Source organism: Anabrus simplex, chromosome 5 (genome assembly GCF_040414725.1).
Source record: "Anabrus simplex isolate iqAnaSimp1 chromosome 5, ASM4041472v1, whole genome shotgun sequence".
NCBI classification, from domain to species: domain Eukaryota; kingdom Metazoa; phylum Arthropoda; class Insecta; order Orthoptera; family Tettigoniidae; genus Anabrus; species Anabrus simplex.
The window spans coordinates 322322734-322340511 of record NC_090269.1 but is presented as its reverse complement, the minus strand read 5'-3'; the positions used below and the strand labels follow the sequence as shown (position 1 = coordinate 322340511).

General features: G+C 38.8%; 1 protein-coding gene across 8 annotated transcripts in view; it reads left to right on the top strand.

Moving 5' to 3' along the window:
• Positions 1-17778, top strand: part of LOC136874046 (uncharacterized) — a 616846-nt gene that overhangs the window by 24556 nt on the left and 574512 nt on the right. For all 8 annotated transcript variants that reach the window (XR_010860213.2, XM_067147551.2, XM_067147552.2 and 5 more), the window contains exon 2: positions 2898-3132. Coding sequence is in view for 7 of the 8 variants with exons in the window: in XM_067147551.2 (XP_067003652.2) it covers positions 2912-3132 (221 nt within the window). In the remaining variant the exon portion in view is untranslated. The remainder of the gene's footprint in view (positions 1-2897; positions 3133-17778) is intronic.

Here is a 17778-nt window from a genome sequence, read left to right as displayed (position 1 = left end):
GTAGTTAATTTATTATGTGTTTGTGTATATTAGCATCAAAATAATATAGAGTGAGACTTAATGCCTAATATTGGATATGGATATATTATTTGTGATACTACATTTTAAAACATTGCAGCGCATGCTTCAATACTGTTATAGTAACTGTCGAGTCATCGCTCTGTCATTGTATGCTTTTAGCGATGAGATATATTTAGGGAGTTCCACAGTCTGCCTCAGGCTATTTCAACACAATATGTAACATTTGTAGCTGGGTGGGAGTGACATCATGTCTATTTTCAGCTTTGGCATGGGTGTTATACCATGTGTCAACTAATGGCTATATATAGGGCTGTATCCTATAGCGGCAGTCCGTTGGAGAAGTCAGTTGGATAGTTCATTTGGTAGGAAGGAGATAAATGGAGAGACTTGCCATGAAGTCAATTGGAAGGAGACGACTGGGGAACAGTGATATGGATACATAATCGTCAGTGACCAGATGGATTATACCTGTGTTCGTACTGTGTTTCATGCATCTGTTCGGTTGAGTTCTTGTGTCAGTTCAGTGACAGCCGAATATTGAGTCGTCGTAATTCAGCCTAACAGTTATCAGTGAATTACTTGTAAATTTGATTGTGAAGTGTAAATATAATTTCAAGCCATACTATATCTCAGTCGTGAAACTAAAAGGATACATCACCAAATTAGGCTTGAGATACCTACAGCTGATACCAACTCAAAGGAATACTTTGTAATAACACTCGAAGTGTTGAAGGTACAGTTAAGTGAACCAGTGAAGGATAAATTACTAGTACAACTTTTAAATGTCCGGCCAAGAAGATTTCAAATTTTATGCCTACAGTTTCCTTCAGTTATAATGTCAGAGTTTTATATTATCCTTTGAATTATCACAGTAAATCTCACTCGTTAAAGGCAATTTTTAAAGAATATAATTTGTTTAGTATCAAATAAATTAATTGTTTCATTTCAGTAGTAGATCATATAACCTCAAATTTTAATGGGGAAACCAAAAGCCATTCTCCTTTTCCCAGAACCTATATGTTATGCTGTCAAAGTAAGCATATTACCCTACACCCTAGAGATATTCAAGACTCTCATTCTATTATCATTACATCTAGTTATAGCTGGCGCCCATCAACAATTGTATGTGTAAGTAAGCAGGTAAGTACTAAGTGTGAATACATAGTCCGATGATTGAACATTTTATTGTATTTCATTATGATTCAGTCTTATATTTTTTAAATAAATGAGAGTATTCATATAGGAAAGGCCTAGGATTTAGAAGGAAGCGGCCAGGGGCTTAATTAAGGTACAGCCCCCAGCATTTTCCAGGTGTGAAAGTGGGAAACCACGGAAAACCACCTTCAGGGCTGCCGACAGTGGGATTCGAACCCACTATCTCCCGGATGCAAGCTCACAGCTGCGCTCCTCTAACCGCACGACCAGCTCGCCCGGTGATCAAGTGTTTGGGAGAGTTGAGAACGAGTACTGGTTTCAGCAACAGATACTTCATCCAGATGACTGCCATTTCATCCTGGCTAAACATGGTACTGTAAAAGTTCTTGGTAAAGACTGGAGGCTTCAAAACTTCAAAAATTCCTCTGATAGAGTTTTGAAGTTGAAATGACCATTTTTGATGAGGTAGCAAAGGGTGTTTATTTTCAAAAATACAGGAGTGCAGCAGCATACAGGTCAAAAATACATACACACGGGACACAAGTACATACAGTGTTCTGAAGAAATCAGGATCTTCCTAGAGATCCTGCTCAGAAATTGAAGGGAAGAACAAGATATGTGATTTAAAGAAGTATGTGGACAAACTATTAACATTTATGCATCTCAATCCACAGGACAAGGCCTTTTATGAAAAAGCCCTTGGCCACTGCACATCACTAGCTAAGGACAATGACTATTTTCACTGGAATGATGAAGAAGAACCTTTTCTGTACCAGTAATATAACCTGGATGTCAAGCTGTAAGATAACTTTAGTTATGTTTCAATGAAGGTAGCACTCAGGAATGCTTTTATTTTTATAAGCTATGTACCTAATCACTCATACTTATTTCCAATGATGCGGCCAATGACGATATTCACTGGGATGATGAAAAATCTTTTCTGTACCAGTAATATAACCCTGATGTCAAGCTGTAAGATTACTTTAGTTATGTTTCAATGAAGGCAGCATTCAGAAATGCTTTTATTTTTATAATCTGTGTACTTAACCACTCATACTTTTTTCCAAAATGCAATAAGTCAGCATGACTTAGTTCATTTTGGAAAAACCCAGCATTAAAATCCAGTACTTTTCCGAGAATGGACGTTTGTATTATAAAAATAATCATTCAACCTTTAAGAGGCAATTAAGAAAGGCCGTGGTACAAACATTATGAATAATACCCAAATATATAAAACATGCTTCTCCTGAAAAATACTATTTTTGACTTGGTGCATTTTGGAATCCACCTCTTCAGTTGATTTACCCAAATCATTCCATTTGTGTGAATCAATTGTATTGAGAGGCAGACCCTTATTAGCCCTGTTTTATCACAGATTAATAAATTATTTGTAGTCAATACGGATCTAGCAGAAACCAAAAATTGTCAAGTTCATTAATGCTTCTGTGTGGTGGCCTGAATGTAAGGTGGAAGTTGTGATAAATACGTTGGTGCAAAATTCCTGCTCCTTATTGATCTTGAACATGTGGTGATGGTAGTGGTAGTTTCCTGGAGAACTAGAATTGCATGAGTTGTTGAATATATTTTAAGAAAACTATAAAATTTTTTGGAATAAGTCATTATTTTTGAAATTATGATTTTTAAAAATTTTTAAAAAATGAATTCATTCTCTACTATTTTAAATTATGTGGTGTAACAATGTGCTGTTTATTTCTTATTAGGAAACTGATCCAAAATGAGCCGTGGAGGTGGCCGTAATGCTAAGAGGCCCCCAGATGTGGGTCTTTTGATGGAGTGTTTCGAAGAAGATCTAACTCCATGTCAAGCTAGTCACTACAACAAGGGAGAGCGAGAGTACAACGAAGTCATGGCTCGTGTCGACAGCATGATCAAGAGTGGTGGTGAGATAATTGAGAAGGGAGAAAATGTTATTGTGGTGCAGCTCAGCAATGCCAGGTGAAATATTGCTTTATTTTGAATTCGTCCAATATGCTACCCTGAAGACAGTATTGTAATACATACATTTCTCACTGATTCATAAAGGGTAATCTTTAATTGAATGTAACGGAGGTTGGATAACAATATTTACTAATCCATGATTACAGGTTTGACTTGATTGGGTCTTATTCCTTTGCCCTCAGTGGGTTAAATCAGAAAACCTTTCTCATAGTATATTGATCTGAAAGCTGGTGGAAAGTTGTAAAGATACACTATAGGAATAGTAGCCTTGACAAGTCGGTCATGTTAACTAAAATTGCACTTAAATAAATGGCAGGCTGAGTGCCCGAGACCGTTGAGGTGCTGGTCTTCTGACCCCAACTTCTCAGGCTCGATTCTGGCTCAGTCCATTGGTATTTGAAGGTGTTCAAATACGCCAGCCTCGTGCCGGTAGATTTATTAGCACGTAAAATAATTACTGCAAGACTAAATTCCGGCACCTTGGCATCTCCAAAAACGAAAAAAGTAGTTAGTCTGATGTAAAGCAAATAATACTTTTATTAAACATATAAAATTAAATAGTCCCTGAGAATCATGCTCTGAAGCTTAACTCAGTAGTAAAATTTTTTTTTTGAAAAAACTAATTGCTTTTTGCTCTTTAAAGTATTTACGACTGTAAGTTAGTAAATAATCCTCTTTCATTCTAAGCATAAGAAGTAAATACGTGAACCTTGATTATGGGGGTTCATAGGAGGAAATTTTGGGTGAAAAAGTTGTCAATTAAACATCGATTATGTAAGGTATTGACTGTCTTCTTTTTTCCCCACTGACTGGTGGGTCAGTATGAACTTTGTCTTAGCCCTATTTTATCGAGCTCGATAGCTGCAATCGCTTAAGTACAGCCAGTATCCATTTTCAGGAGGTAGTGGGTTCAAACACCACTGTCGACAGCCCTGAAGATGGTTTTCCGTGGTTTCCAATTTTCACGTCGTGCAAATGCTGGGGCTGTAGGCCTACCTTGATTGGGGCCACGGCCGCTTCCCTTCCCACTCCTAGTTCTTTCCTGCCCCCTTTGTCGCTATAAGACCTAAGACCTATCTGTGTCGGTGCGACGTAAAGTAGCTTGTGAAAAGAGCCCCTTATATTATGACAGGATGCCCGTCCATACAGTAACCCTACGTGGAGGGATATATTCAGTATTGAATTTTTCTACATTCGTGTGTAGTGCAGTGTAGTACAGTGCAGTGCAATGTGTTGTGTGTATATGGAGAGGAGTGTGTTAGTGCAATCACACATCTAGTCCCTGAGCCAGAGGAATTAATCAGGTGCGATTAAAATTCCCAACCACGCTGGTAATCGAACTCCTCTGAAGTAAAGGTCAGGAAATTGACCATTCAGCCACATGGCTAGACATTGACTGGTTAGATATCTTCTTTTAATAAATGACATAAGAATTTTAATCGTCCTGAATTCCCAACACAAAGTTGTGCTCACGATAACTGAAGTTAGTGGGGTTGATAAAGGTGAACTCCAGGAAGAGGTCCTCTGATGTCGATGGCTATCCTTTCAAAGGTCACCCTGACATACTGTTCCATCAGGCCCCTACTTCGGGTACGAGGTCCTTGACCTGCTGCGTAGTTGTTGCACATCTGCAAACTACTACGCGTTTTGCCTTGTAAGAAGATTGCACAACTTATTGATAGCATGCTCACCAAGAGGAAGTTTCGTGTAATACTGGGAAATGGCACTAGCAGTGAGAAAATTCTAAACAAGGGTCTTCCCCAAGGTTCTGTATTAGCTCCTCTGCTTTTCAACCTGTACATAGCTGATATACCTGAAACTAGCTCTAGGAATTTCGGATATGCTGAACATTGGGCTCTGGCAGTACAAGATAAATTCATGGAGGACACCGAAGGAACACTGACAGCTGATCTTACCACCTTGGGACAGTTCTTTCGCGCAAATGGAGATTGCAACCGAATGCTAATAGAAGTGAAGTTGTATGTTTTCACCTTAGCAACAAAATGGCCAGTCGTGAACTGAAGGTTCAGTTTGAGAACACTTTTCTTGCCCACAACAGATATCCACAATATCTAGGGATTACTCTTCACAGAACTCTGTCCTTCAAGAAACATCTTCGGAATACAGCTGCTAAGTTACGATCAAGGAACATCATCTTAAAGAAGCTGTGTGGAATCATCTGGGGATCGTTAGCAGCTACCCTATAGTCTTCAGCTATTCGTCTTGTGTACTCTGCTGCAGAATACAGCTCATCGATATGGCTGAACAGCAGCAACACCAAATTAATTGACTCAGCTGATTCACACTATGCGTATATCAGGGACAATTAGATCTACTCCCACTTTCTGGCTACCTATTCTATCCCATATTTCACCACCTCGCCTCCATTGGGAAAATGCTCTCCTATGAGATTATAAGAAAATAACTAATAACAGTCAGTTGCCAATCCATGGTGACATGAATGATGCTCTTATTAACAGGCTAAAATCGAGACACCCCCCTGTTAGAACAGCCAGAACCCTAGCAGATGCTAACTTTAATCTGCTTCAGGCCTGGAAACAGGTATGGATATCCAGTGCTCCATCAGAATATCAGTCTACCATGGCTGAAAAACAAACCGGAGGGTTTTGATCTTCCACGGAATACCTGGACAACCATCAGTAGGATTCGCACTGGCCATGGCAGATGTTCTGACTCCCTCCATAAATGGGGAATACCTAATTCGGCGGTGTGCAGTTGTGGTGCTGTAGAGCAGGCAGTTTGGCTCATTGAAAGAGAATTGCAGGATGCTGAAATTGAAAGGAAGATAGTTCTAGAAAACATGAAACGAAAACTGTAATGTTTTCGATAAGTTCAAAAGTTTCTTTTTCATTCCTTCCTTTCCTGACTGATTTGTCTTCAAATTTGAATTTGAATATAGGCCTGGACTAATTGGAATTCATTACTGGTATATTCACGTACGTTAGAAACACAAGTTAATTGTTTTTGATCTCAAGCATGCTTGAAATTCACATGAAATAGTATTAGATTGCTGTGGTAAAGTAATTTCATTTTCATACTAGCAGTTACCCACGGCTTCGCTTGTGTGGATTTCGTGAAAAAAAGTAATTGTTCCTCGGTACTGTACTATGACATTATCTGAGAATCCCTATAGTGTAAACACTCGCTGACAAATTGAGTTTTATTTACCCCAGAATCTTGTAAACCACGTTTGTGTTATTGCCTTTTAGGGCTAAGATGACAATGTGACATAGAAATGTACATGTGATAAAGAGTCTTCCTCATATCAAAAACAAAAACAGTTTTGAGGAGATTCCATATCTATTCCCCCGTCTGTAACATCTTCAGTTTTTGAGACATAAGTATCCTGTTAAAAAGAATTCAACCCCTTCATCAGTCCTTCCTCTACACCCACTTAAGTGGATTTTCCGAAAAAGGTAAAAAAATACATGTTTCATTACTTTTAAAGGAGGTTACAGATACCAATTTTCATGTCTGTAACATCTCCAGTTTTTGATATAAGCATCTTATTAAAAAATATTCACATCTTTTTTCACTCCCGTTAGGTGCCTTTTCCGAAAGAAAAAAAGTGTTCCTGTATTTTTAAAGGACTTTCCAAATACCACATTTCATGTCTATAACATGTTAAGTTTTTGACATATGCAGTAGATATGCCAGTACTAATTTTAAAAATTCACCCACTGTTTCAATTCTGTTCAGCCCCTTAAGTAGATTTTCTGAAAACAAAAAAAATGTGTTTCTGTATTTTAAAGGGAGATTCAAAATATCAAAATTCACGTCTGTAACATCTTCAGTTTTTGAGATATTTTCCTCATAAAAATAATTCTACTGCTTCTTCTCTTCTTTCCAACCGATCTCCCCTTTAAGTGGACTTTCCGAAAACAAAAAATGTGTTTCTTTATTTTTAAAGGAGATACAAAATACCAGTTTTCACGTCTGTAACATATTCAGTTTTTGAGGTATAAGCTAGTTATATATAAAACATGTCCTGACTGACGAATTCATCGTCGAGTCAAAACTACCATACGTTTGTGTTAAGAGTGTAGGTGCCCACTAAGGGAGGATTTTTGGATATATCATCGCTAAGGGGGTAAAAGGGGGGGACGAATTGTTTAAATGCGTATATATATATCAAAAACTTAAAACACAATTTTGTTTTCAGAAGCATGAAAGTATGATGTAATTGAACTTTTTTTAAATTTGAGCTTTATTACCGTTCGCTATTTGGTGGGAAGCCTGGCCGAGAAAGCTTGGATGCCATGCGCTATGTGTATGCATTTCTTTTTAACATTTTCTATTCAATACCCTACTTGCATCTTTCATTGATTAATTTTTCTTCTCAATTTACTCTTTCAATAAACTGGGAATTTGTGTGCTAATTCGCTTTTAATTCATAGTAGTGTTAGTCCTTTAGTATTATCACTATTATTAAGGAACTGATCTCCAGTTCAAGGCTAATATATTGTCGCCTTTCCCTATCGTGATTGCCGGACCTCGTGTTATTTGTGCACTCATTTCCTCGTTTTCCCGCATGAATTATTTATAAGAGGATACATATATCCCAGTTCATTTCTTTATCCGATTTCTAGAGCAGGGGTAGTGTAGTGCCAGTATCTCAATAACGGTTGGTTTTAGGGCCTTAAAACATGTTTTTCGGACCTATAGGGCTTTAGGGCTTATAGAGTTTTGTTCTTTGATCATCATCATCATTTCCCTTTATCCAGCTGTAGCCGGTGAGCCAATACTCGCACTCGTATCCCGGAAAAAGAGTTCAAGCGAGAGAACTGAAGATGTTACAGACATTAAAATTGGTACTTGGAATTGCCTTTAAAAATAAATGAACACACTTTTTTTTTTGGAAAATCCACTTAAGGGGGTGAAATAATAAAAAACACAGGTGAATGTTTAAAATGAGTGTCTTCGTCTTCCATTAAACGCTTTTCCCACACCTGTGGGGTCGCGGGATCAAACTGTGTTGCAAATGTGGATTTGACCCTGTTTTACGGCTGTATGCCCTTCCCGATGCCAACCCCATGTGTAGGGATATAATTACTATTGCGTGTTCCTGTTGGGGTTGGTAAAGGGGTGTATTGAGGAGAGTGTTGGGATAAACACAAACAACCCATCCCCGAGCCAGAAGAATTAATCACACGCGATTTAATTCCCCGACTCAGCCCAGAATACAACCCAGAACCCTGTGAACCGAAGGCCTCAACGCTGACCAGTCAGCCAAGGAGTGGAGCAGTTTTTAAAATGAATATATCTACAGTATATTTCATAAACTTAACATATTACAGAGGTGAAAATTGGTATTTGTAATCTCCTTTAAAGATAGCTTGGTCATCTTAGCCCCAAAAGGCAATACCACAAACATGGTTCACAAAGAGGTTCTGGGGTAAATGAAATGCAATTTTTCGGCAAACTTTTATACTTTAGAGATTTTTAGACAATGTCTTAGTGTAGTACCGAGGAACAATTAATTTTTTATCAGTTCCTTAATAATAGTGATAATACTAAAGGACTAACACTACTATGAATTAAAAGCGAATTAGCACACAAATTCCCAGTTTATTGAAAGAGTAAATTGAGAAGAAAAATTAATCAATGAAAGATGCAAGTAGGGTATTGAATAGAAAATGTTAAAAAGAAATGCATACACATAGAGCATGGCATCCAAGCTTTCTCGGCCAGGCTTCCCACCAAATAGCGAACAGTAATAAAGCTCAAATTTAAAAAAAGTTCAATTACACCATACTTTCATGCTTCTCTCCCCATTTTTTTTTTTTTCAAGACGCCCACATGGTCAATATTAACTTACATTGTTACTCTCAGTTCATTAAGCATTCATAAGATGACCCATCAGAAAGGCGAAAAATACATGCGTCAAAGAGGACAAAGGGGGTTGAGAAAATCAGTTATGAACCTCCGTGGCTGGAAACCATGAGATTGCGCATATCAGCAGTCAAGTAAGCAGAGGAATAAGGAAAAGAAAACCGGGAATGTGAGATAAAACGCCGGCCATAAAAAATAAGTCAGACACAAGGCCCAGTCAGGTACGAGCATAAATGGAGGAGCAGTATAAAAAACAGCACATGAATTAATAAGGGCAAAATATACATAATATAGTGTGTCTACTGCTCCATCCAATTCACACACACACAACACACACACGCATGACCATCCGCCCGAACACAATAATAAATATGTGGCGTGAGATCATTGGTCCGTCCCAAGGGCAATTACACAACGGTCTCCCCATCAAGCCGGGTTACCAAAAGAGTTTGCCTCAATATAAGGGACACAGTATTTTATAGAAATGAGAAGCATCGAACACAAGCTTAATGCGATAGGCAAACCAAAACACACGAGGTGATAAAGTCACAATTCGTACAGATCCAATTTTACAGGATCTTACACGAATGACCAGCACTCATGTAATCGAAGAATAAATGTAGAGGCACATAAATCGAAGCAATGGGAACCATACATCAAATAGGCAAATAACTCACCCGACACACCTGCGTGCGCACACACACACACACAACCGTGCGCTCAAGGACAGAACAGCACGCACAAAAGGGTAAAATAAAAATGAACGTACCAAAACGATAGAATAAAATGTACGTACATAGGGAAAATCATAGTTTAAATCTGCTAAAACTCTTCTGATAGGTCAGAAAAGCAGTCTTGTTTAGTGTGGAGTCCATCTTGTTGTTAATACTCCTCGATTCCATTGAAAAAAAAAAAAAAAACCAATGAATAACTATCATTGCATCATTACGACAGGAAACAAGGCCTGGAAATTAAAGATGGCGTAGCACTGCCATTTGACGACAATTTTGAAAATAAAATACAGCTCATGTCCCTCAGGGATAATGTATATTTACTTTAGTAAAATAATTCAAATTGAACCTATGTTGAATAATTAAATTAATAACTTGATGAGGACTGCTGAATGTCATTAATATCTTCTTCTGTTGACTAATATTTTATTGTTGATAGTGTGCTTCTGTTGTTAGAGTATTCGGATGTTGGTTTATTAGTTGAAAGGGGCTGTCAAACTGTGGTAAGATTTTAGCTCGTATATAAGCTCTGAAAGGAAGGAGAAATCCATAATAGAGTTGAAAGAATGAAGGAAAAGAGAGGAGGTTTACGCTTCCATTTTTGAGTCGGTGTTAACGCTTATCTTTAGTGTTGTTGGTCTGTTATCTTGTTGCTTAAGTGTGGAATACTGGAATACTGGCTGTCTGCTCCTCGTATTGTATGTGTGACGTCTTGGTGGGGGGGAGTGGACCTGAGAAGGCGGGGCTGTGGGCTTGTGGCTGGCGCATGGGAGGGAGTTGTGTGCATTGGGAGAGGACGAGGGGCGTGATATGTTTATCGCCCTAGTGGAGGTGCGTATTGATGTTGTCTTAAAAACTGCTGAGAATTTTTTTGTCTTGAAGATTTAACTTATTAAACAAAATCTATATATATAAAATGAGAGTTTTGTCTGTCCATTGCTCAGAATTTGAAAATAATGCTATTTCTGTATCGGTCATGTCCACAGTAACCAGGAAATGCACTTTTTACTTTTCCGTAATTTCTGTTTGTATGTATGTATGTACACGCATCACTAGAAAACGGCCAAAGATAATTTAATGAAAATCGGTATACAAAGTCTTGGAATAAGTTGCTACAATCTAGACTGTAAATACTTTTATTCACGCTGATAGAAATGGTAGTTTAGGGGAAGGCCTAAAATTTCATTTTCAAATATTTGTTTTTAGTAGTCTTATCTTTCCAGGAATACGTCGCTACAATCTAGCCTATGAATAATTTTATTCACACAGAGTGAAATGGTAGTTTAGGGGAAGGCCTAAATGTAATTCTCAAATATTTATATAATTAGTTGTTGTATCGATAAATACTACATAACCAAAGTTATAAAGAATTAAATTTCCGACCATTTATGTCTTATACATTTTTACCGCACCGGCTAGGATAACACAGATATTCATGAATTTGTATTTTTGTTGGTAAACGCCGAGCCACGAGAAAAAGGTTTAACAGAATTTAATGAAAATCGGTATATAGGTATATAGAGTCGGGGAAAAGGAAGCTAAAGTTATAAACAACTTTATTCATCCTGGATGAAATTGTAGTTTAGGGGAAGGTACCTAAAATGTAATTTTTAAATACCAATGTTATTGGTCCTATCGAAAAGTACTATCTAAAAAAGTTACAGAGAATACAATTTCCTATCATTTATCTCTTATTCAGTTTTACCGTACCGACTATGATAAGAGTGGTATTTCATAGTCGGAAGAAAACCAAATGTGAAGGCCTATAATATCGAACAATGACATTACATTGACCATTGTTTATTGTGATGTTCTTTGTCTCTTATGCTGTCACTCAACTCCCATAGATGGGATTACTGCTGCGTACCTAGTATAACAGCCTGACTGAATATTGGCGGGAAATAGCTGGGGAGTTAGAAAACTTTCTTCTTTAGCACGTCATTCCTCTGGTTCATAAATTTTCGTATACAGTTGGTACGTAACAAGCTGGTTCATCATAGTATTTCAGCTATTCGATCCCTACTCTGGCATGCTGTTTTGAATAAGCAGTGTGCATACTTAAGGCAGAGCCTCACTTAGTAGTAGTAGTAGTAGTAGTAGTAGTAGTAGTAGTATTATGGCCTGGTCTAGAAGAACAATTTAGGCTTTTTCCAAATTATAGCACCACAATATTCACTAAATAACTCAAAATTCAACTCTGAAAAGAGCCGTTTCTTAAGAAAAGCTTCTTTCTCTTCACTTTTGAAGAGAGGGTTTCTCTTCTGGCTTGGAGAAAAAATTTGCCTTCAATTCAGATAGATTTTTCCGCCGCCAGTGTAGTGAATTGATATTTACCATCTCATCGGGTACTCCTAGGAAACAGAATAGTAATTGGGCATAGTTTTTGCTCTGGGAACCTCCATTATTCGACACTCTTCCCGCCGAAGAGTGTTCACGGATCACGGCTGTCTGCGGTTTGGTCATTCCAGGTCTGGAACTTTGGACTGTTAGATAGGCAGTGTAGTCCTGTTCGTTAAAAGTGAGAAAATGTGTGGTGTTTCATTTGAACGAGTATTTCGTAATATGAAAGCATTGCTTTTAATTGCGCCATTCCTACTGACGTCATTGTATGTTCATTTCAGTTGGGAACGTAAAAAGGCATTATAATGAAAACATCCCAACCTGATTGACTGATGGTATGAAATTGCGTCTACCATTACAGTGAAAATTCCGTCAGTCTTCATACTGTATGAGAAAAGATGTTTGGTGACCTCCCGTTGCATTTCTAGGGTAACTTTAAGAGCTATACAATTTAAGACAATCTTGCTCACAACGTGTACACTACCTAACCTAGAATTCTGTATACAGTGTAGAATTCCGTAGCGAAGCACGGGTACGTCAGCTAGTAATTATATATGATCGTATAGAGAGGGCTTCTGTTGTCTATTGGATCATTTAGGTTTTTATTTATGTTGTATTTCAGGTCCAAGAAAATGTACAAATTCTCGAACTCGACATGAATTACGACATGAAACCATAGTCTTTTTGCGCTAGGCACATCATTAATACCGAGTGTGCTCAACGGAGGTGGATAGTCTAATGACATTTCGGCAAACTCTTTTGGTTGGTCTACAATAGACTTGCTCAACATATGTGCTCGGGTAGATCTGCGATATGAAAGTAACGTCTTTTTCGGCTAGTCACAAACTAAAAAGCTAAGAAATTCACAACTTGTGTGCTATTTTTGAAATACAGAGACTAAATCAATTCAACTACATAAGTTTTAAGGTTTACACACAACTGTAAATAACAAAAACTTAGTCTAGAAGGTCCTGTTTATGTACATACATATCGTAACCTTTCGTGGTATCAGTACATCAATTGATCATAATTGTCCCGCAACATGATGTTAAAATGGAGCGCCTTGGATGAGGCCTTCGCCCAGGTGGGTGCCGAAGACCCCTTCTCTCCTACTAGCGTTACAAGGCACTAACTGAGCCGGTAGAGACATACGGGTCGCAGTCTGTCCTTACTGGGCAGTAATCTAATAATTTACAGTGGGGGAATCCTAATAATGAGAGGAATACCATTTACCTATGAAATGAGAATGAATTATGTCCTTTTTTTTAATAAATTTTTAATGCCTGAGAAAACACATAGATAATTCATACATGGATATGCCACCATATTAAACCTACAAATGAGACATTGTAAACTTTCTTGAGTGTGTGACTGTCCTCTCTAGTCCTTTCTCTAGAATTGCAATTCACTCTGAAGATATTCAAAACACATTATGCACTAGTACCGTTGTACACAGAAATGATTGGATGATGGCTATCTTGTATTACTCGCTTTCTTTACATTATTAAATTTTATATTTAATTAGCAAGTCGTTGTCCTATCGGCGAGAATTAACATCAGCTATCGAATGAACCAGGTGAGACGTATTTGATATATGAACTTGTCTAAAATATCTGAAAGTAGTCTCACTTATTAGAAAGAAAAACACCTATCTCGCTATCTCATGAAATAAATAATGCACATTGTATGTTCCAATGGGATGTCACTTAAATATATACTCGAATTGGACATTCGTACAACGATGGTCCCTAAACGAATCATATTTAGCGAAACAGAAAACAACACAGTATTGAAATACATATCACTCCTGTGGATAGGAGACAATAAATACACTCGACATTCACAATATAAATCATGGATGGTGGGGGGGGGGGGGTGTCCGCCCGTAGCTGGTGGCAGCAGCGTAACTGCCTCTTGTGCTGACGAGACATGAATTCATGTCCCGTGACAATTGTGAAGTGTGACTTCCACTCTGAAAATCCCTAGTCGTTTTAATTAACATAAAGAAATGGGGAGTCCTCTCATTTATTGGAATTGTAGGTCTACCCAACGGTGTTTATTTCTGACTGGTTGCGTGTAATATCGATGCCAGAGAGACGGAGAACGAGCCCTCCAACACTAAGTCCCTCTCACAGCGGCGATAGCATTCCACAACCCTCCTTACCTGGCCGGACTTTAACTCTAACCGACCAGCTGTTTACATTGCCCTCATCCTGCGCTTTCACTTTCAACACAAGGGAACTTAGTCCCGTTATCTAGCCGCCTCGGCGTTTCGCTTTAAATATCATTATTCTTTGGATGCCACACGCATCAATTAAACACATCGGCTAGCATCTAGCCTAATTTATACCATTGGCGCGGGACAAAAACCTCGCGCATACCATTCATGTGGAGGAGAGGCTTATATATCAACACCGCATTCGATCTATTCCTTATCAGCTAGAGTAGCTCGGTTCCACTTCTCGGCATAACCAATACACGAGTATTATAGAAGAAAGAAAAGCCCTATCATTCGGGACCAATATGTTAACACTCACGTTCTAAATAAATTCACTTGTCACATCGAGGTCTCTTCCCCACCATACTTAATTTATACAAGGGAATGACCTAACACATCACGTGAAGCATTTACTACAGAAAACCTTGAAATTTCTAGATGACTTTTATTACTTGTATTTATTATCGATGATACATGGAGTGATATTTCAGGAATATTAAAGAATCCCTTTTAATTCCCATAGTGCTCCACGGTAAATCAAATCTAGGATCTTAAATTATCATGCATGAATTCCCATATAAAACAAAGAAATACGGTCGCCGACCGTGAAGAAACATAAGTACTAGCCCTATCAATAACTACTACTATCCCTTTGAGAACAACGAAATCCTGCCCTACATTTCTAAAGAATCTGCATGCATTAAATATTTACATTTTTACTGGAAATAGACTTTCAAATATTTTCACAATACTCATCTGCCTGGATCACCCCACAGCTCACCCAAGAAGGCACATCTAGTCGTTTAGTTGCCCATTAAGACTGCATCAGCAACCTGGAGTCCTGTTTTCGGCTACTGCTGGGTCGATGGCATGATGTCTTGACCCCCCGTACACTGTAGGAAGTCCTTGAGGTTCCACGGCGTCTTCGTTAAGTACGGGCCTCCCGTCAATTCTCTTCTTCCTCGGAGACTTATGTCGCTGGCACACAACACAATGAGGGAATCTGACTTAATTATAATTGTGATAATTGGCAACACATTATAATTTCTATGATCAGAGAGACTCATAGGCTCGAGTCCTCCAACCAAGCACCGGTAATGTTTGTAGCCCGTTGCTTTCCCTATTGGCTGTCTATTCCACTGTCGGCAGTTTAGGCCCTAATTATCACGTTCGCAGTTTCACTGTTATTAGGAGTCTCAAAGCTACCCTTACGAACGTGGTTTGACCTTGCCTAATTCAGCACTAGTTTATATGGGAGTACAGATTAGCTCCTACGTCTGGGATTTCTTAACCGATATCGCCCTGAGTTTACGCGTCGCCAATGAGCCGCACTTTCTCCTACACCTTATCATTCATCATTATATGGTTACTGGATCTCCTATGTTATTTCTTCGGTAGTTAATACACTCGTGAATTTACTTACACGATTTCACAACCTACTAGCGTTTGATTTAACGTTCTCTTTACTCATATATTCGTACACTTAAGCACTCTGCATATCACTTGACCGTCATGGTTAGGGTTAAATACCGCACTCTGTTAGTATCAATAAACCTTCACTCCACTGTTACATAATCATATCACTGATAGAACTTCAGATATATAAACACTGTTCAAACAATTATTGACTGGTCACACTTTATAGCACTGAAGCAAAGAATACTGAAGAGTCACTCACATTAGGTACCACCTCACTATGAAACTGGCAGAATAGAACAAGATGCTTGCTTCAGTTCGCACCCCCTTTTATCATGAAACGTGTCAGACTCGGGAGAGAGGGTAAGATTCCTCCTACCTGCAGAAATCGCTCCGGTGGCACGTAGTTCCCCGGATCGATCATTGCATCAAATTAGAGCTAAATTACCCGAGTTTCCACTGATCGCTTATCATTTTGATTGCTTCACGCATTTTTCTTTAATCTCGAAAGCGTCCTATGATATTCCAGTGAGGGAGGGGCTTGCGATTTGGCGGTTCAGTGGCTTCGGTCTCCCCGACAGCTTTCTCCAGATGGTGAACACCTGTGGGATGTCCGTAAACTGTGTAGATTATCCCATTAGAATCATGTAAAGGACTTCTTGGTGTCAAAATTTACCATAAAATTCGCCGCTTTTAATGAACCTTGAGTCATGAAAATCTGCCTTGTAGTATGCGAGTTATGTTAATTCCTCTCCTGAAAACAATTGAAGACAGGTCATTCGCAGTGGTGTTTTTGGGGGAAAAGGAGCGAAAAAGTGATATTTGCCAATGTTGGGCACGGTCTCTGTGACCTACTTACTGTTGGAGTGTTTCTTTCTCTGTCGCGCCTGAGTGAGAGCACTTCTGCCCGGAGGCGAAAATATGTCTCGGTGTAGCAAGTATACATAATGGAAGCTTGACCCATGGAACGAACGGCGCGCGACTCGTATCCTGGGGAGGATAGACGTGTGCTAACTTGGGCGCTAATTAACGTACGAAAGCGCGGAAAACGGCATATTTGAGCGGTAGAACGCCATGATATAGTCTTGATGATGTGATGAACGGTCACAATATATTATTAGTATTTTAATGTAGCTATCAAAAATGTCCTGCCACAATCTCATAGGCTGATGATGGCACAGTGTGTTGCCAAAACCAGTACCAAAAATGATATTCAATAAAAAGTGATGTTTTAATAATTTTACTATTTTGTAGTATTGAAAGGTGGAAAACCCTACCCTTATCTTCGATTGTAAACTGGTCATCCTCGCGAAGCATGCCTTCAAACCACTCGCAGTACTCCACCCTTCAATCCAGGTCGTCCTTGTTCAAAGCGAGCAGCGATCTTGGAATGTACACTTTCCACTTTGCAGCCTTTAGAATTCGTCGTACGGTTGGTCGGCTTGCCCCGCTTTCACGTGCACCCTGATTCACAGATTTTTGAGATGACCTGTTAAAATGTTGCAACACAGTAGTGCTGGAAGCTGGACTTGTTAATGTTTTTGCTGGGCCAGACCTTTTCTTTGCACACCCTGAACAGTACCGTTGGCTTGAAATTTCTCCCCAGTACGATACATTGTTGTACGTGTTGGTGGCTGAGTTCCGTACACATGACACCATTGTTGTACCTCCATCATGTTTTCGTACTTCAGTACCACTTCAATACGGCCTTGCGTTGCTCTAATGGGAATCTTACTTCATTCATTGTTGCACTGTCATCTGCTGGAAAACACATGCCAGGATTGTCACGCCATTTACGTGGCCTTCATCATCTGTTGAGAAAACAATGGATTACGCTCCCGTGAAAGAATTGAATCGATGTCATTTTGTTCCATATATGTTAACTATCAAAGAGTGTCTACATTTTTCTGGACCTCTCTGTATTTTAGCTGATGATAGTCCAATAGTGGACCGTAACTAGTCCTACTTTTAATGAGGTAGAATAAAAATTCAATCATATTTGTGTGGAGTTGATCAATTGGAAAGTCCTGATAAAGTTCTGGTTACTGAAACTGGGAAATCAACATGGAAAATGAAAATAATAAA